The sequence below is a fragment of the Salvia hispanica genome, chromosome 3 (assembly GCF_029641045.1).
Source record: "Salvia hispanica isolate PSC_SH4W2 chromosome 3, Shi_PSC_v1, whole genome shotgun sequence".
Lineage (NCBI taxonomy): Eukaryota > Viridiplantae > Streptophyta > Magnoliopsida > Lamiales > Lamiaceae > Salvia > Salvia hispanica.
The window spans coordinates 34,554,335-34,581,610 of NC_142694.1; the positions used below are offsets into that span (position 1 = coordinate 34,554,335).

Genomic DNA, 27,276 nt, shown 5'->3' on the forward strand with positions numbered 1-27,276 from the left:
TCTTAAGATAATTTAATTAAATCCCTCCCTACCTTGGATTAATAGCAATTTAAACACTTTCATTTTTCTTCCCAAAAAATGTCTGTAAAATGACAGCTTTCACCCACCGAGAGGCACGGCCATCGTCAAAATATAATACTCCATTCATCCTAAAAAATAGACTACATTTACAATTTTGGAATGTCCCTTAAAAATAGACCAATTATATTTAAAGAAACTTTTTTCACTCAAATGGGCGAGTTTCATTCTCTACTAACAATATTTCAATCATTTTTTCTTTCTATCTCTCTTATTTTACCAATTGTACATTAAAATCCGTACTATTTCATATTAGTTTAGTGGTAGAACACTATGAAAATGGTATAGATTCGAGTTCGAATAATATTTACGAAAATAATACTCCATCTGTCCCAGCTAAGAGGACACATTCTTTTTTCGCACTTGTTTTGGAAAAATGATGATAAATAGTTAAAATAGAGAAAAAATAAAGTTAGTTAGAGAATATTGTAGAAGACACTATCTTCTATATTATTATCTTTTTTACTTTATTTTCTATTCACTTTAACTATTTATTATCATTTTTCTAAAACACATGAAAAAAAGGAACGTGTCATCTTAGCTGGGACGGATGGAGTAGTATACGAGATGATTTCTCAGTGAGTTCGATTATGCCTTTGTATTTTTATTTTCTATTTTGTGAACATGTATTTTATAAGCACGGGTACTTTTTTACGGAGTATAACTATAAATAATTAATAATAGGAGTACTAATTATCTATCCATTTTTAACGATGATTCAAACTCCAAAAAAAAAAAACTCTATCAGCAGTTAATTTCATGTATATTCCCAAATCTAATGCCGACAAATCCAACGAAGACTATGCCACCGACAGAGCTCACATCAAAACGATTTGGTCATAAATATTTATGAATTAAATGATTTGGGAAAGGGATGGAGAGTTGACAGGGAAACAAACTGGTTAGTAGTACTTGCAATTTCACTCCAATTATTATTATAATTGGTAAATATAGATTACAATTAGGTGAACTCTGATTCTTTGGCTACCGTGTTTCTCACATCATGTAGGAGTAATTCTCACAATTGAATTAAAGTCCTAATCACAATTATTAGCTTTTACTTTTACAAAGACAAGTCTACATAAACTTCCATTTCGGCTATATTTAGCTATCATTATATTTATTAGAACTAATTTTCAATTAACGCGAAAACTTTTACATGCCAACTTCTTGGTGATCGAAAATGTAAACTGAATTTACCCTTATCATTACAACTCATTCAATTTTGAGCAATTTATTATTGTTACTATAATAAGCCAAGACTCCAAGTAGCCAACTAACAAGTTGAGCAAAATTAAAATGCGTTCAATACAATAAAGACATATGCTAAAATCCATAAATAGTACAAATATGACAGCAGAGCGCATCGATTTAATGATATCGAATATAATCACCGATAATAATTAATCCATATTAATAAATACAGAAAGTGACCCTCCTCCTAACTTCACACAAACCATTAAATTTCAAATGCCAAATTATTTAGGATTAATTGCCTATAAACTCACTAAGTTCAATAAAATTCTAATTTATCTCACAACCTTCAAAATTTGCATGACAAATCACAATGTTTCAAAAATTCTTAGTTGTCCCATTTGATTATATTTGTGCTATTATTTTTAGTTTCTTAAGCTTAAAATTACATTGTTTGGTCGTTAACATCGTTATATTAATATACATTTACGTTACTATTAAACAAAAATTTGACCAAACTTTGTGATTTTATAGACAATTAACTCGATCATCTAACCCAAAAACATAAACAAGAGAAGAAGACTATATTATAGTATCATTATTTATTTTACAACTATAAGTTATGTTTCTGAGAATCCAAACCAACAGGTAGAAATGAGTTGTCACATAACTAGCAGAAAAATAAATAATGCATGCACCACAATATGTCACATTGAAATTTCAAGCCTATTTAACTAAATGAAGAATGCAAGCATACACATATAGGTGAAAACGTGGGGACAGAAACAGATAAAAAGAGGTGTACCACTTATGTTTATCTCCCTCATTTATTCTTCTTCATGCCATCTTCAACTAGAAAAGTTATGTAGTCACGAGGCTCTTTCTGCATTCACACCTGCTTCGATTAATGTTTCACTGATGTCGACCGTGCTTATTCATCATCGTATGAAATGTGAAAGCTGGTGTTGCAGCCGGGTGCGGCCGGGTCTTCTGCTCCACAACAATCGTAAAACTTGGCTGCATAGGGTGGATCATCGGGTCCCAGTTCGTAGTACCTTGAATACATGACACAGATATTTGTTAACAACAGAATCTATTGCCCGACCATATCGAGAGAGAGACATCATTGATGTGGTTATAGAAACAGACAAAATAAACTAGTTTCAGGTATAATAACACAAACATCAACAATGAGAATATTGTGACTTGTAGTACTAGAAAATGTAACATTCGGCTTCCCAGAATCGGGAATGTCCATCAATTCAAATATAGCCAATGTGATAAACTAAATAGATGGGTAATCGAGAAATCAACACTCAGCTGCCAAGAATCTATTCTTTTAAGAAAGAAGAAAGCATGGATGAGAAAATATGACGACTGCTTTAATCTAATTTCAGAATTTGTTCTTTTAAGAAATAAGAAAGCACGGATAAGAAAATATGAAGACCGCCTTAATCTAATTTGATACTGTGTAGTGCATTCTCATTAATGCCAATCCCTCCTAAGACCATATTTCACTGTCGAGAACGTAATGGAGCTTTAAAAAGTCCTCTCATAGTGATAAAAACCAGCTCCATCCACATAACAAGTCAATGAAACAACCGCAGAGAATCTGGAGTAAGGCAATCAAAGCACTGAACAGGGTAGCTCAGCATACTTGATCCTGGGAAGACTGTTGATAGACATATACTCCATTTGAAGTCTAAAAGGAAATGAGTTTTCAAGTTATGCTTTTCATGTCATTTCATGCCTCTTAGTGCTGTTTGGTAGGGAAGATAAATAAACAAACCATGAAAAGAACACACATTTTAGATCATTTTGGTCATATTACTCCAACATAGAGGAGTTATCTACCCTACCAAACTACCCTTTAGAATATGAGGGAACAGAAGATTCCAGAACTCACCATGCACAAAGACAATTGATAGCAATAAAAATCTTCCCTTTTGGGTGTGCAACATAGAAAGATCAATCAAATCAGTTGATTAAATAATTTATTTGTAAATAATTTTATTAGCTTAATTTAGAGACCTTATTATGCAAGGAAACTTGTCCAACGTCAGTTGTAAGCAACAGATGGGGTTTATAGACCAATAGGCTAGTTTTGCTGGGGATGAGTTCTCCTGTTAGATCTTAACACATAAGGCAGTTCCATTGCATAATCCAACTCTAGTTCAGGGTTCTTCATGCACCTTTTCCCTGTTTTTAACAGAGTGAATTGAAGGGGAAACTAGTGAGTGGTGAATAATTCCTGACTCTACATTGGCAGGTTGTTTGGTCTAACATGATTATCTAGTATCTGCTGTTTCTCAATTATTTAATTGTAAGCAAGTTCAACAAAGACAAGGATTAGTGGACAAGCTTGACTGCATTGATGGATTGTTTATAGCCTTTCGTAAGGGAAAACTGATCTAGGATAATGAGCAGACTTGCCACAAAGAACATGGAGTTACCAAATTTTAACAATATTGACACTTGGTTGGAATGCCAACACTTGTTTAACATCATCCAGTCCTAAGAATATGAGAGAATCAAAGATTAATTTTATTGTGGTGAACAATGGTCACTAGCTGTTGTCCAACATTCTCCAATCATGAATGTGTCTGATGTAGCCATTAAAACAAAGAAATCACCAAAGCAATTGCTACTAGTGTTGGGGGAATCCCACAAACATGGATGATTCAAAATGGTAGTTTACTTATCACACCATAAGGAAAACGATGTTTTCTAGAAGGCAGTGTTCATATTGATAGCAACGAGAACATTTTGATGTACCATAGAAGAGAAATCGAATCAAAAGATCCGTAAACTGAATAATTTTATTCGCAGTCCTGATTTATTTGATCGTTTTGGGAAGGATTATGTCCTAGTTAAAGAGTATATCATACAAAGGAGGAGTGATGAAGGAAATTAGTGACCTATTAAGCTTACTTTCCTTACATTAATGCACTACTACCAACAATGAGATATTAAGGATTTCAGAACTAGGAGAGGAACTCTCACTACATTGAACAGGAACGATCATGATGATTGCAACTAATGAAAACTCTCTGCAAACATGATACACCTCATAGAGTTATGGAGTCTCTCTCTCTCTATTTCAATTTTTCGAAAGTTTCTTCACTTTCTTATCGTTTTCAGCTCCTCTTACAACCTCTATCTACTTTAACCTTCACTCTCCTATCTCCTTCCCTCATTTTCTTCTTCCGTCTATTGGAAGTTAGATCAATTGCTAACAGAATCATGGAAAACGTAGAACCGATAAAAATGAGATAATACAGATGGAAATTTTAGGTCGTGAATAAAAGAAAAATCACAATTCACATCGAAAACTGGTAATATGAAATGGCTTTGCACCAGCTACGGTAATCGCAAATATAGCTTCAGTCGAATTCGATTTCCACAGTTAGAATCGGTATCCTCACAATTGCAGCGAAAACGGAGAATCATCACAGCGATAAGATGCAGATATGTATATACCTCTTTTGATCGTCGTGGCGGCGGCAGACGAAGAATGAGGGGTGAAATCGGCAAGAGCTAGGGGAATTGGACACCGCCGTGTACAGCTCTTTGCACCGCCTGCACACCGTCGGATTTTGATTTTCAGCTCCTTTAACGGCTCTACCGTTGCAATTCCGGCCGCCGTCCATTCTTATCTTCGACGGAATCCCCTTTCACCGGTTTATGCGATTTATATTTATACAGTGTGAATACTTTTTTAATTTTAGAATATTTAGAAAATGATTTAATTCTCGAAACTTGTTCAGTATTTAGTTTACTTACTATGAAAAGAAATAAAAGCTATATTAAATTTATGTATTTTTCTTTGAAAAGCATAGCATACAACTAAACTGGTAGAAAATAATTTATAGTTACATAACTTTATAAAAAATTTAAGTTAACGACGCTATTCTTACTACAAATAAAAATTAAGAATTTATATTAATAACATAAATAAATTAAATAGATACATAAAGTTAAAATTATCAAATGAAAATATTGTACTATCGATTAATTAATTATATTGAAAACCAAATAACCAATACTGATACCGAACTATGTTGATCAATTATATATTAACTGATAATGGAATGCATGGTGAATTATGTAACTAATATTGATATCGAACTATTTTAATGATTGAATCCGATAACTTACAATTTTTGGTTTGATTCTTCTTAATCCTCATGCACTGTCACTGACTATTATTCTTTCTATGTATTCCACATATTTTATACACTTATTTTAATTATATTACATTGAAAAAGGACGGCAGTGATAAAAATTATCCAAAATTTTAAAAAATAAATAAATACTAGTAGAATAATTGATATGATTATGATATATTGATATGTAATGGGCCTGGCCCATTTACTTGCATCAAATATTTTCATGGAGCCTATCCATTACGAATATCATTTTCTACCAACTTAATACAAACCCATATCAACTCAATTATTTTATAAGCATAAAACACAACTTAGGTGGTAACATGGATTCTATCTAGTTAAAAAATCGAGGGTTTGAGTCATCAGAAAAAAAACTCAATTATTTCATTCTCTCTCAATCAATAGATCGAGAGTTCAACTTGCATGAGGATTCAAGAATAAAATAAGGAATTATTATTGATCTTATTTCAAAAAGAGAAAAAAATAACTCAATTATTTGAGTCTCTTTCAATCATGGTTAAAACAAAAGTTGGCATCGAATCAACGTCTAAGTTAGTGCGTCTCTTGTGTAAAGAAGTACTAGTTGTTTTCGTCTTTACCAAATTGATACAAAAATCATTGAATAAGATCAAATTTTAATATAGTCATAATATAGGATAGGACACTGAGATGACGACACTTGAATCAAGCAACAATAGTGGAATTTGATGGTAATCGTCTTTATTTCAATCGAATTAAAATTGGTTATAATAGTGTACATAGATTTGATTGTTTGATTGATCTCCATATTCGGTTATTTATTAGTACAAAATGTTTTGTGCTCAAGTTTGGCATACGTCCATCACTTTATCAGGTGCCTTTATGAATAAAAAATTAAAGAAATTTAAATTTTCATAGATTTATTTTTCAGGATCACTTTAGGTGTCATGTCTTAGAGAGCAGATTAAATGGAATAATATCAAATATAGTTCTCCGTACTAGTAATTGTATAAAAAGATGAAGAAAGGATGGAGGCATGAGCATTTTGGCCCTTGAAGAATATAGTAATGAAATAAATGGGCATCTTTTGATTAGACAAAAAGCAAATTGTAAAAAAAATTACCAAGTTATTAAATTGTAGGGACTAGGGGAGTAAGTATATTACTCCCTCCGTATGCGAATAGAAGTCCCGTTTTTTTATTTTAGTTCGTCCGCGAATAGAAGTCCCGGTTTATTTTTACTATAAATGGTAATAGGGTCTCACCTTCGATTAATTCATTCCACTCACATTTCATTTAAAATTAATATATACAAGTGGGGCCCATATTCCACTAACTTTTTTTCCATCCATTTTTCTTAACATTTCTTAAAACTCGTGCGGCCAACAAATGAGACTCCTAATGATAGACGGAGGGAGTATTACTATCTTGTCGTGCATCTTTAAAAATAAAAAAGAAATAAAAAAGAAAAACTACTTATCTGTTTTCAATTATCTCTTGGTAAAATAGTACTAATGTAGTACTTTTTAGATATAGCAGAGAATAACCATACATCGACGTCAAGCTGATGAGTTAAACAATATTGTTTATATTTAAAAAAAGAACACATTTTATTGAAAATATGAACAATACTTTATATGTGTGACAAATATTTTTTTATTATAAAATAATTGAAAATAAATTAAATTTCATGATTAATTTAATTAATTTTCAAAATTTGAAAATATACTAAGGGATGTTACGATGTTAGTGCCCCATTAACAACAAAAATACTAATTTCAATTAAAATGGAAACACCACTGATGAATGTTAATTCTTGATTTGGTGGCTGCCCCTTTATTTCAGCCAAAAGTTGCTGATTATTTTCTTGACCCGAAACTAAATAAAAATTGGAGCACCCCCAGAAAGAACTTTTCACCCACATAAAAAACATGAATATTCAACTGAAATTTTCCAAATTATTGACTCCGTTCTCCACTACTAGTAATAATCCATTTATTCAATTAGTATAATACTATCTCTTTGTAAAATAAAAATCAAGACTTCATTTTCCAACTCACTAAAATAATTATGAAATCAACTTTTTCCTTGTTTTTCTTTTGAGTGAACTACAAAAATAGTCCCTGGACTATGCGTTTATCTCGCCAATGAACCCTGGACTTTAAAAATATCCCCAGACAACCCTGGACTAAGCGTTTATCTCGAAAATGGTCCCTTTTCACTGTTTCGTGACGAAAATACCCTTTTAGGGGGTTATGGAGGGTTTGGGCAATTTGGTCTTTCTACATTTTAAATCTGATATTATTTCAGTTATGTACTAAATCCGATATTATTTCAAAATTATCATTCAACTATTAATTTTGTCATCCTTCACTTTGTTTCTTTATTTCAATATTAGATTTAATTTTATAAAATTAAATTTTAAATTTTAAATTTTAAATATCAATAATTTTTCTTAATTATTAAAATTACTATTAAATAACAAATTAATAGTTTTAATCAATTTTGATAGTGTCTAATATTTAATCAATAAGGTACGACGACACCTTAGATCTAATCAATATTTAATAATTTTAATCATAAATAGATCATATAACACGATTTATTCCGAAATAAATATGCATATAATGTATAGGAGAATTTGACTAAAAATATTATGAAGTTGACTAAATCGTGTTATATGATCTATTTATGACTAAAACTATTAAATATTGATTAAAACTAAGGCGTCGTCGTACCATATTGATTAAATATTAGACACTATCAAATATTGATTAAAACTATTAATTTGTTATTTAATAGTAATTGTAATAATTAAAATTTTTTATTGATATTTAAAAATTTAATTTTAAAATTTTAATTTTATAAAATTAAATCTAATATTGAAATAAAGAAACAAAGTGAAGGATGCCAAAAGGGAAGAAGAATGATAATTTTGAAATAATATCAGATTTAGTACATAACTGAAATAATATCAGATTTAAAATGTAAAAAGACCAAATTGCCCAAACCCTCCAAAACCCCCTAAAAAGGTATTTTCGTCACGAAACAGTGAAAAGGGACCATTTTCGAGATAAACGCTTAGTCCAGGATTGTCTGGGGATATTTTTAAAGTCCAGGGTTCATTGGCGAGATAAATGCATAGTCCAGGGACTATTTTTGTAGTTCACTCTTTTCTTTTTATATAGAAACGGTGGCAGACTTGCAGACTTAACTTATTACAATGAAACGCAAAAAAAAAAAAAAAAAAGAAAAATCCTTATTACTATGAAACATAAAAATGGGAGCACCCTCAGAAAGAACTTTCAACCACATAAAAACAAGAATATTCAACTGAAAATTTCCAAATTATTGACTCCATTCTCCACTACAAGTAATTTTCAAGTCCTGCAAGAATAAGTCAATAATGAATAATCCATTATTCAATTAGTATAATACTCTCTCTTTGTAAAATAAAAAATCAAGGCTTCATTTTCATTTCCAACTCACTAAAATAAATACTACTTTGCTCTATAATAGTTGAGTTATTTTACCACTTTGGTACATTTAATAGTAGTAAAGTCATTTTTTTTTGTTTTTATAAAAGTGAACACATTTCTTTTCACTTATTTTACTCTTTCTTACTTTATTCACTCTTTATACCTCAACCTTTTTCATTTCCGACTTTATTTTTCTTTTACTTAACTCACTCAACACATTTTTTCTTAAATCGCATGCCGAAAAGAAATGTCTTCCCTACTATAGAACGGACGAATATGAAATCAACTTTTTCCATGTTTTTATTTTTATATAGAAACGGTTGCAGCCGTATACAAAACGATGAACGAAATTATGAAAATAATAATTATTACTACTATGAAACATTAAAGTATGAAGACCCAACAAAAATTGGATATAATTATTTGTGAGAAGCATCATTACAAACGCATAGTACTAGTTCATACTTAGTCACATTCATATTTGGGTTAAACGTAACTATCCGATCATAAGGCTTATCCCTCTTGTCCCTCATTAGTGCGGGTAAAACGAGAGTCGGGTTTTGGGAAATATCCAACCTCAACCTGACCTGGTATCGAATACCCCCGCACATGTCGAGCCATACCCGATACTCTCATTTTATTTATTTTCTATTTACTACGTACAGCTATGTTGCAAACAAATGCACTACACACCATTTTGCTAAACTTTTTTTATTTTTATTTTCAATTTCAATTTATCCTTTAATAAACATAATGCATTATTCATTTAAAACGGCGCCGCTGGGAGCTCGGCGAGGAACGCCTTTCCGCCGCTTTGCCACGGCGGTCTGTGGCGGAGTCGACGGACTGAAGCTCTGCGCTTTCCTTCCAAAACCTTGTTTATGAAAGCAGGCGCCGGTCAACGTCTCCGAGTCCGAGGCCCGGCCGCCATCATCAATCCTCATCTTCTCCTTATCGGAATTCTTCGATGTTCCGGCGATCTACAGCAAAAGAGTGGTGAAATTTAGGGCATTTTATTTGGACTTGCATAATCAATCAATCAATCAATCGATCAAATTCGAATCACCAAAATTCAAATTCGAATTCGTAGATTCAGACCTTGCAGCCAATGGAACAGAAAGTGAAGGAATCGAGGAGGCTGCGGTCGCAGACGCAGCAGGAATTGGCGGCGGCGCCTTTCCCGGGGCGGCGGCGCTGATTCAGAAACACGATTTTCGCGCTGTTGATAATGTAGGTCTGGACACCTCCGATATCCAGAAACTTCTGAATCTCCCCCACTCTAATCACGTCGTGGTACGACGATCTCCGAATCTGCGGATCAAAATCAAACCCTAGCTCGTCAAAATCGATCGGCGCGAGGTGAAATTTCAGCGATCGGAGACGAAATTCCGAGGAATCTGACCTGAATGCGGCGGTGATCCCTGTGAGAGTCGAGGCAGAGTGAGCAGAGCGGCGCGGCGATGCAATCCAAGCAGAACATGTTGCACTCGCTCTTGTGCGCCGCCGCCGCGTGCGCCTTGCATTGGCCGAAGAAGCTGCTCTGCAGCAGCGGCCGCAGCCACGGCGGCCACTTGCTGCCGCCGCCGTAGAAACTGACCTGAAATCGTGATCGGAGAATCAATAATGAATCTATTCATCTCAAAACTGTACTAATCGGAAGAATTGATCGGAAAAACACACACACAATCAATGATCAATGAAATGCATGAACACTGTTGAAATCGTGAAGTGATGGCGCCGATCGACGAGGTATTGCTATTAATTGAAGCAGAGAGTTGGATTACTCACCATTGATTGCAGGGGCAGAAATAGTGGAGTTTTTGGTGAAATTTGAAGAATGGGAGGAAATGAATGTGGACAATGTTTTTTCTATTGAAATCAAGGGGAAGGGGAAAGGAAAGCCTAAGCCAATGGAAAAATCCAATACGTTTCTTTTTTTTTCCAATAATAATAATAATAATTTTTAGTATGATATTCTTTTTCTTGCATGACTAATGCCAAACTACTCATTTTAATTCACTTTATTTATTAATTATTATTATTATTATTATTATATCCTCTTTTACTTTTAATTAAAATCGTTTAACTTGGTCCCCTGAAGTTGACTAATGTATTTCCACAACCTCAAATTATGAGAATTTTTAATTTGCCATTAATTTTACTCACCAAATTTATGACATTTGTATTTTATAGTGTATTTTTTGAAAATAAATTAAAGCAGAAATAATTTATTTATAGTGCCATTTTACATCGAGTATTTATAAGGATATTTCATGACTTTTTCAATAATTTTTTTTAAAATAAATAAATAAATTCAACTAACATAAATTTAACAAAATTTCAACGCAGTTTATTACTAATATTCATCTTAAAACGATGAGAATAACGAGCATAGATGAATGATTTAGTCGTAATACTAAAGCTTCGGCATGAAAAGAAATTCTGACTCTCAAACTACACTAATTGAATAATACTAGATTAATATAATTTAAATTATACAGTAATTTGAACACAATATTACTAAATTTTATAATTTTTCTGACAATTTATCTAATTATATAATGATATAGTATGTGTGGACTACATATAGTGGAGTATTTATTAAAAATAAGAATAATAAAGAAAAAAATATGTGGTCATTACAAAATGGTTTGAGAGTAACTGCTTCTGGAAGATCAACAGATTGCAATTATTGCCAAGTACAAGTGACTAGATTGTTCAAATTTAATAATTAATGTCCATTAAAGCTAAATGACCAAATTTAATGAGTTCTATATAATTTGGAGACACCTATTTTCTTCATTACCTAAACTGGTAATTGTGACATCAACTTTACCAGAAATGCTCACATGCCAGAGTGGCTTTGTTGCTACCATAACAAAAATTTAACCATTTAAATTTCACACATATATTTTTTTTTTTGGTAAAGAATTTCATATATATTATTCATGCAATTTAATTTACTCGTACTAGTTTTAAACAGTTTTCTATAGGTCTGGGGTCACATGCCCTACCTTTCTTGCTACCCGAATTTACTTCATTTACAACATTTGAGAGAATAAAAGAGAGAAATTGGAAAGAAAATAAAATTTGAGAGTATAAAAGAGAAAGTGAAAAGAAAATAAAATTTGAGAGAATAAAATAGAGGAAGTGGAAAGAAAATAAAGTATGACAAATGAAACACACCTTTCGTCTCACTTTAAATATAGTATATTACACGTGATTTTAAGCAGAAAGAGAATAAAGTAATGAAAGAGAGAAAAGGAAGGAATAGTGTGTATTTTCCGTTGGGGATTTCCTGGAAAAAATCGTCGCATATTCCTCCGATTCCTTATAAAAGATATTCAATCCGTTCGAATAGGAGATTAATATTTCTATTTTAAAATATACCAAATAAATTAATTTCATAATTAAAAATAGTCAATGAATTTTGTTTATCTTACCTCTCTTTATCGAACATATTAGTAACTCCTATTTCTTTTCTTTTGCAAGTGAAAGAAAGCAATGATAATGTTGTTCAAGGTGAGTTTTCACAAGCTGCATATGCATTCGAATCGGAATAAATGATGTTATAAAAATGTTACTACCTCATTCCTTCCATCTCCAACCGTACACCAAAACTCATTTTTGATGTGGATAATTTCTCTGACTATACACCAAACTCAAATCCATTGTTAGGGTTTTTAATAGAATAACACCAAATATGGTGTTTACGCAAAATTTTGTTAGACAAATACTCAAAAATGGTGTAAACTTAAAGATGGTGTAAATGATTGGAGTAAAACTACTTTTTGGTGTGACATATACTCAAAAATGGGTTTGAGTTTGGCGTAAATGGTTGGAGATGGCCTAAGAGTCGCATTTGTTTTTTTTTTTTGCTTTCATTTTATAAAAATGAAAAATAACAACTATTTCTATTTTTTACCGTTTGTTAAAAATAGAAACTTTAGATATTTTTTATTTTAGGACATGGACCCACAGTCCACCAACTCTATTTTTTCTACTTTTTCTCTCTCACTCTCTTACTTTATTTATTTTTCTTTTCATCTCTTTTACTTTATTAATTATGTATTAAAATTTGTATCATTTCAAATATTTCTATTTTTTTAATATGGAAGAAATAGTTAAAGTGGAGAAATAGCAGGTAAAAAGCAAATTTGACTTGGGACAATAATATTTTGTCGTTTTGCTTTAATGGAATTGATAAGGGCAATGGAGAAAAAGGAAGAGACGAAATCAAATCAGCGGGCCCCACCCCTTATTATTTTATTCTATTTTATTTTATTCTAAAATAAAAACGGCCAACCACATACCACGGATACGTACACACAGCAACACACACATTATATATATATATAGAGAGAGAGCCGCAGCGGAGCAATGATTTCAATGGTAAATTACCGTACGAAAACATCATAATTCTCTCAAATAAAGAGAGAGAAATCGAAATCTCCACAATTCCCGAAGCAAGCAAAAAGCGAATTCCGCCATGGGAGTGCCGGCCGCGGCGACGCTGATATTCACCTACGGCACTCTGAAGCAGGGCTTCTCCAACCACAACCTCCTCCAGGACCTCATCTCCTCCGGCGACGCCGCCTTCGCCGGCTCCGGCCGCACCGCCCTCCGCCTCCCCCTCGTCTGCGGCCCCTTCCGCGTCCCCTTCCTCCTCGACCTCCCCGGCCGCGGCCACCGCGTCTCCGGCGAGCTCTACGCCGTCTCCGCCGCCGCGCTCGCCCGGATGGACGACCTCGAGGGGATCTCGCGCGGCCACTACGAGCGCCGCCCGATCCAGATCCAGATCCACACCGACGACGACGCCGACACGGCGATCGTCGACGCGGAGGCCTACTACGCGCACCGGAGCTACGCGGAGGCGATGTGGCGGAGGAACGGCGGCGGCGGAGGAGAGGAGGAGGCGTATAACTGCTACACGGAGAAGGCGGCGAGGGGATACGTGAAGCGTAAGGATCGGCCGCAGCATCTCACATTTCTCGATCAAATTCGCCTCTTTGTTTCGTCCGGTTCGGATCCGGCCCACCCCGAACCCGTCCTTCTCTAGGATCCGGGTCGGCCTCCTATTTTCATGTTTTTTTTTTTTTTGCTTCCACAAATTTCTGTTTCTTTTTATTGTTGGATGATTAATTAAGAAAGGAACGGAAAAGACGTAAAGAAATATGCTTTTGAGGCAAATGTTACGTGTCTCTCTTTTATTTCTCCAAATTTAAGCAAAATTTTGGTTTTGTATTCCAAAAAAAAAAATTGTATCCAAGCTATATTCGGATTGCAGAATACTCATGTTAAAAGTTGACGGAGTTAGAAATTTACAATTTTAATTCTAAATGTTCGAGTTTTGGACTAGTTCAAAAGGCTAACTGACCTAATCACCTAAAATCTAATGATGATATTTCTGTTTATTAATGATCATATATATAGAATAAGCATAAAATTCACAATCTAAAAATTTTATGAAAAATCAGACTAGAAACTTGCCGGGTTAAAATTATTAGCCTTAAACCTCTACTATATTTAACAGACTACAGTTTGGGCTGAATGAACATCCACAATCTTTATTAGGAAAACAAAATGTGAAATAGTAGAAAATAAGCTCCTCGAATATGCCATGAACAAATAATTTCTAAAGTTGAGGTGTTCTTCCTACTCATAATGGAGTTTGCTAAAGGAGATAAACTGTTATGCACTGAAAGCATCCATTCACATGTGTAATTACATGCTCAACAAACCATCTATTAAAACGGGAAAGATCGAACATCCTGCAACCATGAATATGTAAGAAAACCAGTTCTTACAGTGCAGCTTCCTCAGCATCAGTCTCAAGACTCTCGTCAGGCACCTGAGGCAGATTATTGCCGCCTCTCAATCGGGTGGAGACGTTGTCAATAGCTGAGTTGAGTTGGCCGATTTTCTCATTTAAGGTCTGTCGGGTTTTCTGTAATTTCAGAAAGAGAATGTCAAGAAATTGGTGGGTGATCAGTGCAAGAAAGTTGCAGATACGACCATTACCTCTAAACCTTCATCATAGTATGCCGGACGCTTGGCCCTCCTGAATCCAGCTTCGTCTTCATTTAGCAGAGATCTTCTTATCTTGAAACAGAAATAAAATCAGAGTGTATACATTGAATCAATGAAATGCATGATAGTAGCATAAGTTTTGACGTGCATCATGTTTGTGTGCCTTCCACAGCAGCATATTCCTTCAGCCAAAGGAGTATTTTGTGTAAAAGAGCAATTTCTCCCACATAATATGTGAAGCACTAAACTCAATGTGATTAAATAGCTCTCAATTCATGTGGAAACTAATGAACTGTAATACTGTATTGAGTAGAAACACTTGGTTCAAATTTACTATTAGTGGCTCCTGGGGTTCAAACATAATTGGTTTTCAGTTCAACCTACTATGCTGAGTTCAAACAGGTTTGACTAAGGTCAACATTCTAAGGCATTTGAAACACATCTTAATGATGAAGACGGTTCTAATATTCCTGTTGTCATTTACAAATTTTTAGAAAAATCTATTCAAATTGCATGTCATATAATTTGCAGAAGATCCAAATGATGGACCTTGCGAAAGGTATGCAAAGTGCCCCATCCAGGCCAAAAATAAAAGATATAGATGCTTAAAGTTGCAGACTATTTAAAGTTAATAATCAAGTTGCCCAAATTGATCAATATGAGTGTATTTTAGGGAACCTTCCAAAATAAACACCATTCCTAGCACGGAAGGTCTTTCTGAATTATGCAATAGCACTATATTTGACATAATAACTGACTCTCAAGAGTCTCAACAACTTTTTTGACTAGTGGTGTCAACAAATCCAAAACTTCCACCTTTTTATCTCACAAATATAATATAGCATGACCAACAGAGCCCCAATGTGCTTTAGATTAAGCTTCTGGGATTTTAAAAAATGTAGCACGTGAGATATGAAAGATATAAACTTACCTGTGGAGCAAAAATATATGCAAGTGTTCCAAATACTGCACCTCCTATAATGAAGCCAGCTGCAAAATCAGCACCATTTCCACCATTGCGGTCACTGCAAGTACAAAGATCTTATAAATCAACAGGTAGTGCCACTTATAGCTGGTAAATGGCACAAATGATTTATGCCTTTAAGAAATCCATATAATCATAACAGTGTAAAATCCAAATTTTATTACTATTAGCACATTGGTTACTCTGATAAACATAAGAGTGTAAAATCCATATATCACAAGACTGAGAGATTATCTTCATAGACTTATGCCATGATCCACAGTTGGTGCTTGTATAGTATAGAATGAAAAGGAAGAAAGCAGAATTTCAAATCCATATGCAGCAGCCAGCCACAGCCCAAAGGCAATGTGTACAAGTATAACAGCAATAGCAGGAGCGATATGGATTTAAGTTGCAAAGAGATAACATCCACATGAATATGACCAATTTTCTATAATAAAATGATAGATAACTCCAGCTAGACATAGAGAAGCCAAAACGCAACCAAGGTGGTTAACTTTGACCAAATATAACAAGAAACTTACTTCCCAGTTCCCACTAAAGCCCTAAACCTGTTACGACACACTTCACGAAATCCATGACCTATAACACCAAACATACTTAACTAGCCAACTGCCCCCAAACAATTTACCTCAAAACATCATCCTTCATGCCGGTATCAAATATCTTTGTATTAAATGTTTGAAATAGTATAGAATAGACACAAATATGATTCCCAATATACAATGCTTGAAGGATGAAGGGTCCCAAATTTACTATCGAGCAAGGGAATGCTAAGAAAGCAGAAGCATGAAAATAGCAAGCCAGATTAGAGTAGCATTACATCATTCCTTGTGTCAAGATAGAAGGAGGATGAATGACTAGAAACTTTAGCTAAAACAACCATATGTAACTCATCAAAGCCATGAATAACATGACCACGAAGTTCATGATCCAGACAAGTCAACCAAATGCGTTTTCCGCAACAAAAAAAGTAAGTGAAGAGTGGATCATGAAAATGATTCAGACAAATAACCTGCAAATAACCCTAAACAAACGAGGCAAAGTAGAGTTGAAGAGCATTCAATAGAAACCCATAATGGATCGATAAACCAATCATCAATTCTAATAGCATTCACTGTCCCCTTCCCCCTATTATCTAAATATAGCCACTACCACAAAACAACACATATACGAACTCAGTCTTCTACCGAAAACCCCACAGGGGGGTTCTACCTCAAAGCATTCATTAAGACTACTATCATCTAATTTTTATAAATTAATTCAAGACATAACTGCATCATTTTAAGCGCGTGTTAATTTATATTCCTCCTAATAATTCAAACAAAATTGTAGCTAGGGATTTCATACTTATACTCAGCGCGAACGGACAAATCACGGTTGTTGCGAGTGCGAGCCTTGCTTCGAATTGCTAGCAGCTGCGTCTTCGCCAAACCACCGGAGTTGGCCATCGAAATACCGCTGGTCTTTACATGATTTCCTCCTGCGATAGAACCGAGATACTAGTTTACAATCTTAGCCGGCACAAAAAAACAAACAGAACACGCATTCTAAATCTCGTGGTTAGAGTTGAAATCATTTGGATATAGAAACATAGAATAGAGCATTAATTAAAACTGGAACACAAAGCTAAGATGCACATAGTTGAATGGGGGGAGTTTCGGGGAAGATCGCAACGAATCCACAAGCAGAAGCGTCTAAATTATTACCGGAGATAGAAAACGGAACCACCGCAGATGCCATCGGAAATGTGATGAGCGGAATTACCACAGTTTCAGACGCAGCTGTGTGAGAGACCGAAGCGAGAGAGAGAGAGAGAGAGAGAGAGATTTTCAGTAAAATTAGTAGAAAGAGATAAGAATTGGGATTTATTGGAAAAATATCCAATTTATGCAAACATTACTATGGCGATTCGACGCAAACAAAAAAAATCACAATTCACTTAAACTTGAAAGGGTAGTTTTTAAAAATCGATGCGTTAACCGCTCCGATTTGAACATATAAATCGCTAATATGTTGAGTCGTTATAGATTGATAAGATCAATCAATTTGATCATGATTTGTAAAATTCATGGTTGAACTAGCCTAATCGACTTAATCATGAACCGATAATTTTACCTAGTAATGTGCTTCCCTTTTCGCATTTGTTTATTATTCCAAAACAATTAGTACATGTTAGAATTGCATTGGTTTCTTCACACTCTCGTTTACTTCTTGGTTGTTTTAAATTTTATTAATGCGTATTTAGGCGGGATCAAGATAAGTCTAACCCCACTATCGGTCCTTATGAACGAGAAACGGAGGGTTAGGTCTAACTCTATAGCAGGGCTATAACACTTGGTTTTTCATTTGTTATTTATTGTCGCAACCTTTTTCCCTATATTCAACTGTATAAGTTTCATTTTCTAGATCCGTGTTGACGTATACCAACATGCAACAATGAGCATTTGCCGTAGTTGTTTACAAGGCTCCTTGTTTGCATCCTTACAAACTTGGGGCAAACTATTTGTATATATTCAGATCCAACCTACATCCAATGAAATATTTGTAAGTAGTTAGTTGTGTTCAAATCCCACTATTGATATCATCAGATTTTTCTGTCATAAAAAAGAAGTAAAAATAATGAACATGGAAAAAGGCAAATTGATGAGAAAAAAATTTCATCTCAGTGTCACGGCTCCTATACTCTACATATATACAACCAGCCATTTAGGACTATTGAGTTTCAAACTAAAGAGACAAAAAAAAGCCTAGCAAAATTATAGAGTGATGGTTTCCAGTTTAACGCAAAAGCTATCTAATTGTCTCTCAATTTTCCAAAGAGAAGCCTTGAGGAAGTGGTATTCACATGTTTCCTCTGAGACGGGAGCTCGCTTTTCGCATCCACATCCTTCTCCGGGAAGGGGAAAGAGAGGGAAAGGGAGAGAGACGCCGATACATCCTCCTCCGCCTTCTTCCTCCTTGCCTCTTCAAGAATACGTTCCTCGTCTACTTTATGGTCTATTTTACTGACCAATGGCGGCTCAATGCCCAACGTCAGTAGTTTTCTTTCACCCCCTAAAGCAAGCTCTAGATTCGGTGCTTTGTCACTCAGCCTATCATCATCTAGTAAACGCGTTTTCCAGGGCATATATCTGTCGGGTAGGGTTGAGTCTGTCACAGGCTGCGATTGCACGGGGAAGAAGAACCTTTCACCATGTCCGTGTTCATAGTATTTAGGGATGGACCCAAGATCAGCTTCAACATGTTGACTCTGCAGTGAGTACGGGGCCATAGCAACGTGGCTTACCTATGCCACAAAACCATCCTCGTTACAAGTCTATGATAAATATAAAATTGCCATGTATACAAGCGAGTTAGAGTTCGTCTGTCTGTACTTACTTTTTCAAGTGGGTTGACCGTTTCGTTGTGCATATTATCCTTTCTGGGTGATGTATAACCAGTGCCAGAAGAAAGAGTATGATTCCCTGAAGATGACTGTCCAGGAAGCATCGGTTCATTCTGGATAAAGACCCATTTGTCGGGTTCCACATTTAGGTCTTTAATGCCCTCCATGGGCATTTCTGCTTCTCTTGATAGATCAATAACATCCATTCTTGATTTTAACTCATCTTTATGACATGTTTTCTCCAATATAGCTCCTTCACACGCGTCACCCTTAGAAGTGCCTGCCACCGATTTGGATGAATCAAGCAGTGAATGTGGATTGCCAAGTGGAGTGTCCAGTTCCATTTGCGTTTGCTCCCTTCCGGCATCAGGACTAGTCACAGCTATAGCAGGGCTGCAGCTGGACCTGATGCTGCTTCCCTGTGCGAAAGAATATAAACAACGGCAGAATAGAGCTTAGTAAACATCAGCTAAGCAAAACTACATATTTGTGAACATCAAGCTAAACCAAGTATAACATTCCACTACCATGAAAAAGGAAGAGCAGAAAGAAAGAGGCCAATTAAGACGACACCACGAATCAAAGAAAGGCAACGTGTGAAGCCAGAAAAATTAACACAGAACAGTACCTGATAAGTATCCCTCACTTCTCCACATTGCTTTGGACCATCACTTTTTTCTACAGATGACGAACTAGAATTTAGCCTGTGTCCAAGCTGATCCAAAGGAGATTTATCCATACCAACGTCACTTTTGATAGCTCTAGGTAAACCTCGCAACTCTTCTGAAGCAGGCACTTCAACCCCTGGATGTTCATCTTGGCTTGCATTATCAGAAATAGGCCTGAGTGAGCATTTATTCTCAGGCAAAGACATTATAGGCGGAGGGATATCTCGAGGTGCAATTGTGGATTCGGGCGTTTGTCGCAGGCTAGGTTCTTTCTTTTCTCTGAAAACGCCCCAAAGGAAGAAAAACCTATTCCATCCTGCACGTAGATGAAAAAAAAATAACTTGTACTGCGGCTCACAATGTTAGATAACAGAAGAAGTATGACTTAGTTACTTCTACATTCAATTTTCTACGACAATTAACATTCCCTAACCAGTTTCCTAATTTCATAAGTTTATGTTAAATAACTGTTCCACTTATTCTGCAAAAGTGCAAATTGGGAAGAAAATAGAGACAGTTGCTTCACATACGTTGCAAATTAACAGGAAGCTGATTAGATGGAAATACGAGCAGCTCAACACCGTTAATATTTCCTCGGAGAGCAAGGTCATTCTTCATCATATTATCCAGTAAAACTTTGTACATCTTCTCATGGCTGTACCATTAAAGAGATGTCAATTTTTTGGATACAAGTCAATAACAATCAAACTGATAACGATTATTTGTGACTAAGTAAGGTAAAACAACAAAAATAGTACCTCTGAAGATCTTTAGCAAAAAAGAAAAGGGCTATGTTATCTTCTCCAACACCATTTTTCTGAAACTGAATAGGCCAGGTGCTTGCACGAGGAACTTCATAGAGTGAAATTCTATTATTAAATTTGTTTGTAGCTTCAACAACTTTAGGTGAGGCGCATGTCGATCGATGAGCTTGAATTCCATCCCACAACTCAAATGTTTGACCACTTCGACAAATCTCAAAACTTCCCCTGCACATACAGAGCACAGTGATGGAGAATATGAAGCTACCAACTTTTTATGGAGGCAAAGATTTAAAATAAAATAAGTGAGAGATAAGTGCATACTGCCAAAGATATTCATGCTCGGGGATTGCTATGGATTTCAACAAGATAGGCAGTACTATTGGGAGATTACTGAGTGCATCTCTCGAGGAAAGACCAATATGGACACCATCTCGAACTCCAGAAGAATCACCCTCCGCACGAACCAGCAAGGACCGCTTTACACTATTGAGAGTTTCCTCTTTACGAGGGTCAGCAGTGAAATTCCGAGATACTAGAAGCCTCTCAGCTAGCTCCACATCAGAAGATAGTTTTCTACTTTTGGCACCTGCCGTGTGGTCTATATGAGAAGCAACAGGAGCTACAGTTCGCACGGATGACTCATCAGATTGACCAGAAGCTCTATGCTTCCTGTAGACTCCTGGTTTCCTCAGAACAGCAGCTTCAATTGCAGCTTTCAGGTTGTCACTTTCATCTCTTGAGGACCGTGGGCCCAATACGTTTCCAGAAGAGTCCCTCGGTCGGTCAGCAGAATTTGCTATATCCTTAGACTGAACCAATCCATCAGATACACCTTCACTAGCACTAATAGACAACTTTTCAGAAACACCACATGAGGGAGGATCCTGCTTCAAGCTAGTCTGATTATGTTTTTGTTCAATATTATTAGCTCCATTGGCTGATGAAAGCGCAGATTTATTATGCCTATGTTTTGACGGTCTCTTGAATTCACCTGGTCATGCAAATATAACATGAATCGGAAATATTATTAGTTCAAAGTACTAAAAGAAACCAGCTCAAAAAGCTGAAATCAAACTCTACCTGTAGTACTGGGTAAATCTGCATTCCTTCGAGATGCAAGACTAAATGACCTAGATAATGCTGCTAATTTACCATCAGTCTGTAGTGGCTTCACCTCCTGGTGATTGGCAGGGGAGGCAAGTGAAGATTCTGCCCTGGAGGATGGTCCTTTACCGATTCGCGATGTCGAATTCATGGAATCACCCATTGCTGAATTATGTGATGGGTGTTCTGTTCTGAAAGAGCGCTGACGTTCAAATGCGCTCCTCTCTTTTGTATTTTTAACGTCCTGGATGTTAGAAGGTCTAGGAGATAACATCTTTATGTTTGATTCAGAACGATCAGAATTTGTAGATCTAAATGACATAGATTTGCCTATAGATCGAACTGCACCCTCCTTAAGACGGAAAGAACCGTGTTCCTTAGCTGATTTCTGTCTCTGAATATCAACTTGATCTACGAGCTTGACCTTTGGCTTTGAATTCAGAGAATTAAAAGAATTAGATTTTGAGAAATTACCTGCAAGAACAGAAAGAAGTTGTCAATAATGAAGGACTAAGAACTGAGATGACTGCCAGTGGAAACCTCAAAGTCATGAAAGACTAACTTAACATGTCAGACTACATGTCCACTCAATGCCAAAGTTAAAAGAAAAAGAACAAGGTATGCATTATAACCTCGTAAATTGAGCCCTCGTGCATCTAAAGCAGGCTTTGCCAATTCTGTAGCATCATTAACTGGGATTGTGTCTAAACTAGAATGATTTGGAGACCGTGGTCTACACTTATCTAAATTCTTTAAGGAACTCTCGCGAGAAAGAACAGCTAGTTTGGAATTGGACGTCTTTGGCGACCCAATTGTCAACTCAAGGGCAGGCTTTTTTGCAATAGAAGAAACTTCGGCATCTTCATCATCTCTACGCCTTTTAGAAATATTTTTTGTAGAACTCTTTGTTCTGTGTCCCTCAAAATCAGAGTTGTTTAAATTTTCACTTACTCGACCAGGCGAAATATTTTTCTCATTTTCATCCATACTTCCAATCTTTTCTTGCTTTCCATTTCCTACCAGCTCCAGTGTTTGGCATTCTTCACAAAGCCATTCCCCTTCGGGGACTTTCTCCAGCATTTCCTTCATACAGTATCTGGGAAACATGCATCATTACAATTGCACAGTTTTGCAACATCACATATTAGAAACTCTAGAGAATCCAAAGACTTACGTGTGTTCTGCTCCATCACTGCACCGAGAGCATATAGCAAGTAAATCCTCCCTTCCTGCATCCCCGCAGATATCACAGACTTTTACCTGTTCAACAGAAAAGAAATTTTATTAGATTCTTATGTCTGAAAATAATTATTAATGCATGACAATATTGTAATAAGTGTAATATCTTTGCTTATGAACACCTCAAATCTTCAACCTTCTTAATATGTGCAAATACCGGTATAATAGCAATATCGGGACCAGATGTTGTTCATCAAGTGTTTAGTACTATTATCTTAAATCAATTTGGAAAAAAAAGTCCAGAAATGGTCATCAGAAACTATATAAACAGTATCAAATAGTACTATATAAAGTAGCATAGAAGAAAAATAACTATGTAACTGAATACCAGTATTGTAATGAAACTTGTGCAAACATACATTAAAATATAAGGGTAGCCCACACTACATAATTTTAGTTTCATGACCTCTGGACTTAATGAATGAGAAGACTAGAAGAATTTAATAGTTTACTGAATAATCATAGGGTGTGTAGATCCATAATGAGTCATACTTATACAGATTAAAATTTTATTAGAGAGATCTCCAGACATAGAAATGTTTTTGTTGTTCCAGATGTATGAGTAGAATTAGTACCACTGAAACATAATGATCAACCAGATTATCAAATTATACGAAATATGACTGAATACCACATTCTTACATCTTCTTCCACCATATCTGAGTCATCAGTCTCATCAGCTGGATGAAGTTCAATCTCCATGTCATCACTCTTCTCAGTGGAATTGAGATCCATTTTTGGAGGATCGCCGAAAACATCGTCAGAAGCTACATTATTAGGTGGTGATGAATTTAAATGCTCAGTTGAACCATTCAACAGCTCAACTTTAGTATCTGAAAACTTATTATCATTTACATTCACTGTTCTTTCTTCCGGTGGTAGGTTCTTGCCATTGGAAGCTTCAGAAGTATTCTGATCCTTCTGCATCTCAGTAGCATCAGCAGTTTGTGAGCTACTAGGTGACATCTTCCTAAAAATTTCTCCACTGTTCTGCTTATTACACTTATTCCCACTATCTTCCATGTCAGATTTTCTAGTAAACTGTTCATCAGCCCCACTGACAAATGACAAGCAATCATCATGCCCTTCCAGAGATCTCAGGCCATCACCCTTTGAGTGCACGACACTATCATCGAATGCATTGGAAGTCGTTGAAGAAGCCTTGCCTGCTGCATTTTCAGAAAAAGAATCAGCAGTTGAATCCATGCCTCCAACAGTGCTCAGTATGCTTAGTTGCTCAGTTTCAGTATTCCCAGCACAGGTTTCTCCACCATGCCCATTGTTTGATTTCAGCAGAACCTTATTAACATGAAAACAGGACGAGCAAGGAGCAGAGCACACGTTACACGTCCCAGACTTCCCTCGATAGTCCTTTAAGCTTCTACCAGAGCAATGGCTGCTATTTTCAGATGTCGCCTGGTCAATTAACATATCAACAATATTAGTTAACTTCAGAGAATAAATCAAGCCGGAAAGATTGGGTGCTGGAAGTATCATAGTGGAAAGCAGGATCACAATGCAGTAAACAGCTATCTTGCACATTTAATGATTCAACTGCTAACAAGTATATAGATGGAACATTGTCATCTAACTAATAAAAACAATTATCAAACATGCCAAATAAGTAAACGACGAGTTCTCTCCAGATAACATTTAAATAGATCTAGTATCCAGCACAACTCTTCAATATTGAATATTAATTGTTGGACTTGGTTCTCAGCAGATAATTCAGAGTAGCTAACAAGATATTTTGTGATCTCTGATAAATTAGAATTAGAAGTGATGAACAACTCTTTGAAATAGGACTGCTAAAGAGATAAGATAGTCAATACACATACAGATTGATGCCTAAAATACCAATTACTTTTCTTATACTGATGAATGTCCTAACACACCAACTTCTGTGTCAATTTTTACGTTTGCAATTACTTAGTTTAGAGAATAGAGGCAAATGCGTATGATGATCGCAAAGACAATATAAAAGAGCTACTAATCACTGAAGCAGGAATGCAGAATGAACTAACATATTGTACAGAACAAATATACTTATTTCGCAACCTAATGAACATTGCTTGCCATAAATTATAGCCAAACCACAGTAAGAAACTAAGAAAGGATTTTGTCGTATGAAACCCAACATAGTCCTGCTGATAAATATAATATGGATTCAACAGATAATATAAAAAGATGAGAAATACAAGTTGCCCAAATTTCTGGGATAAAATTTACATAGATTCTCAGAGAACATGAACGGTAGCAATAGATTGATTGCATTGCTTCATTACTAGTAGTGAAAACCAGAAGAAAGGGCAGCATAAATGGGAGGACCTCCAAAGAATTAACTTCAAACAAACTTATAAACTCAAGCATTAGGCCTGGCTATCTTTATGGAAATTAGCAATGACCTTCATTTTCTTATATAAGTTTCTCCTTGCTTCTCTTTTTACTTTTATCTAAAATCAAGCTTCTTCCATTATTCAGAATTGGCAATTTGACACTGGAATAGACAACGGAGATATCGAACTTAAATTGACTAATTTCACCTAATCTGCCTAAACAAAACCAAAAGTCAGTATATTCCAGTACCATCTTAGACCATCAAAACATTATGAATAGAAAAGGTAAGCACTTTCTGACAATTAAGGGCAACTACAAACATGGAAGAGCAAGACAGGAGAGATAAATGCGACAGGACATGATACCCAAAGTGTTCACCATATTGGACAGCAGAGTCATAATTTGCGTCATCACTTGGTCCTTTCATCCTAAAATTTCCTCAAAATACGGGGTAATCCGACAACACACATTAAAGTACAATAATGAAAACTAAAGTTCCAACCGCTAGCACACACAACCAGAGCATCCATACACATAATACAGCCAACACTCCAACAACACAACTGCATTTAAATCCAATAAAAGCTTCTATACACCTGTCGAATAATAACAATCCCAGACAAATTATGCATCCGTGTGCAGAGACAAATCCAGTACCCAATACCCATAAATTCTGCAAGTTCGTCACGTATCTCACATAAATCAAACAATTAACTAAATCAAAACCGAAACTTGAGACAGAACCACGACAATGAGCGTCCAGATATTTGCAAAAGATCAATTAAAAGGCGATAAAAATGCGAGGAATCAATTGAACCCTAAAAGAGTAGGTTTCAAAAAGGGCAGCGAAAAAAACATGCCTGCGGCTGAGATAGAGTGGGAGTGGCATCGCATAGGTCTTGGAGAGTTCGCTCTCTCCGATTTCTCATCGACGAGCTGCCACCGGTCGATCAGGCATTAATTTTCCGAGCAATTATCGAAATCGATTAAAGCTCACGCGATCATAAATTAAGCCAAATTCGGGAAATATGAATTGTTTGCCTCTGGATATTAATTGATTAATAGGGGAAATTGGAGTGGATGAATCAAAAAACATTCACTGGAATCAACATCTGTGGTGAAAGGATCTAGAAGAAATCCTCAATACAAAAACTTGTTGAATTTGCTTCAGAGAGAATGTTTGCTGCAAAATCAACGGGAAAATGAAGAAGATGGGAGTTTTATTTTAGGTTTCTATATGGTTTTGGCTGTGCTGCCTCAATTCACACACAGATATATCTGCCTCTACGGAAAATACAGATATTACACAATCGTCCTTATATATCATATCCATTTCTCTTTCTCCTCATCTAACTCATATACATATCAAAATTCATGTTCAAGCATTTATAAAGTTGTAAATTTTAACAAAATAAACGAAGTTTGGTCAAATTTAGTTGTAAATTTTAACGAAATTATGAAGTTTGGTCAAATTTAAATTTATCCTTAACTATTTCATCCGTATCTTGGATGTTATGAAACACCATTTCAAACCCGACCGAAATCAATTCCTTGTTGAAATCGGCTCGAGATATACTATTGTCTTGCCTTAGTTGTCATCGTACATCTGCCACCTCTTTGACCAGATACCCACCTTCCTTGTGAAATCGGGTCGAGATACACTATCGTCCTGCCTTAGTTGTCGTCGTAAATCTGCCACCTCTTTAACCAGAGACCAACCTCCTCGCCCTTTATTTTCTTCCTTCTTGCTCGGAATCTGATCGACGAAATCAATCTCGTATGAACAGTGAGATTAATAATACTAAGATAAAGGTGAAAATTTATTATGGGGGACGAGCTTTAAACATCAAGCGCAATTGAATA

General features: G+C 35.6%; 5 protein-coding genes across 6 annotated transcripts; 1 reads left to right on the forward strand and 4 right to left on the reverse strand.

Annotated features, from left to right (window-relative positions):
- Nucleotides 1-1,837: 1,837 nt before the first annotated feature.
- On the reverse strand, nt 1,838-4,993 carry LOC125211524 (F-box only protein). The gene is made up of 2 exons (XM_048111354.2): nt 4,753-4,993; nt 1,838-2,327 (listed from the first exon to the last, which is right to left on the reverse strand). Exons 1-2 carry the CDS (start codon nt 4,920-4,922, stop codon nt 2,204-2,206), a joined length of 294 nt encoding a protein of 97 aa, XP_047967311.1. The 5' UTR covers nt 4,923-4,993; the 3' UTR covers nt 1,838-2,203.
- Nucleotides 4,994-9,290: 4,297 nt separating this feature from the next.
- On the reverse strand, nt 9,291-10,829 carry LOC125212367 (protein RGF1 INDUCIBLE TRANSCRIPTION FACTOR 1-like). Of its 2 annotated transcripts, none has more exons than XM_048112513.2 (4): nt 10,687-10,829; nt 10,301-10,495; nt 9,997-10,209; nt 9,291-9,878 (listed from the first exon to the last, which is right to left on the reverse strand). In XM_048112513.2, the coding sequence occupies exons 1-4, from the start codon at nt 10,687-10,689 to the stop codon at nt 9,657-9,659; spliced, it is 633 nt and encodes a 210-aa protein (XP_047968470.1). In that variant the 5' UTR covers nt 10,690-10,829; the 3' UTR covers nt 9,291-9,656. The 2 variants fall into 2 exon arrangements, with proteins under 2 accessions (XP_047968470.1, XP_047968471.1); XM_048112514.2 differs by having other exon boundaries at nt 10,581-10,704.
- A 2,415-nt stretch (nt 10,830-13,244) lies between these two features.
- On the forward strand, nt 13,245-14,210 carry LOC125214788 (AIG2-like (avirulence induced gene) family protein). Its single transcript, XM_048115945.2, has one exon. The coding sequence runs from the start codon at nt 13,388-13,390 to the stop codon at nt 13,955-13,957; it is 570 nt and encodes a 189-aa protein (XP_047971902.1). The 5' UTR covers nt 13,245-13,387; the 3' UTR covers nt 13,958-14,210.
- A 235-nt stretch (nt 14,211-14,445) lies between these two features.
- On the reverse strand, nt 14,446-17,783 carry LOC125214789 (uncharacterized). Its single transcript, XM_048115946.2, has 5 exons — nt 17,623-17,783; nt 17,264-17,396; nt 15,860-15,953; nt 14,920-15,000; nt 14,446-14,845 (listed from the first exon to the last, which is right to left on the reverse strand). The coding sequence occupies exons 1-5, from the start codon at nt 17,654-17,656 to the stop codon at nt 14,702-14,704; spliced, it is 486 nt and encodes a 161-aa protein (XP_047971903.1). The 5' UTR covers nt 17,657-17,783; the 3' UTR covers nt 14,446-14,701.
- Nucleotides 17,784-18,556: 773 nt separating this feature from the next.
- Nucleotides 18,557-26,705, reverse strand: LOC125213266 (ASI1-immunoprecipitated protein 2-like). Its single transcript, XM_048113712.2, has 11 exons — nt 26,274-26,705; nt 23,719-24,492; nt 23,012-23,097; nt 22,470-22,933; nt 21,814-22,311; nt 21,055-21,724; nt 20,728-20,958; nt 20,500-20,624; nt 19,930-20,285; nt 19,295-19,720; nt 18,557-19,202 (listed from the first exon to the last, which is right to left on the reverse strand). The coding sequence occupies exons 1-11, from the start codon at nt 26,340-26,342 to the stop codon at nt 18,711-18,713; spliced, it is 4,191 nt and encodes a 1,396-aa protein (XP_047969669.1). The 5' UTR covers nt 26,343-26,705; the 3' UTR covers nt 18,557-18,710.
- Nucleotides 26,706-27,276: the final 571 nt, after the last annotated feature.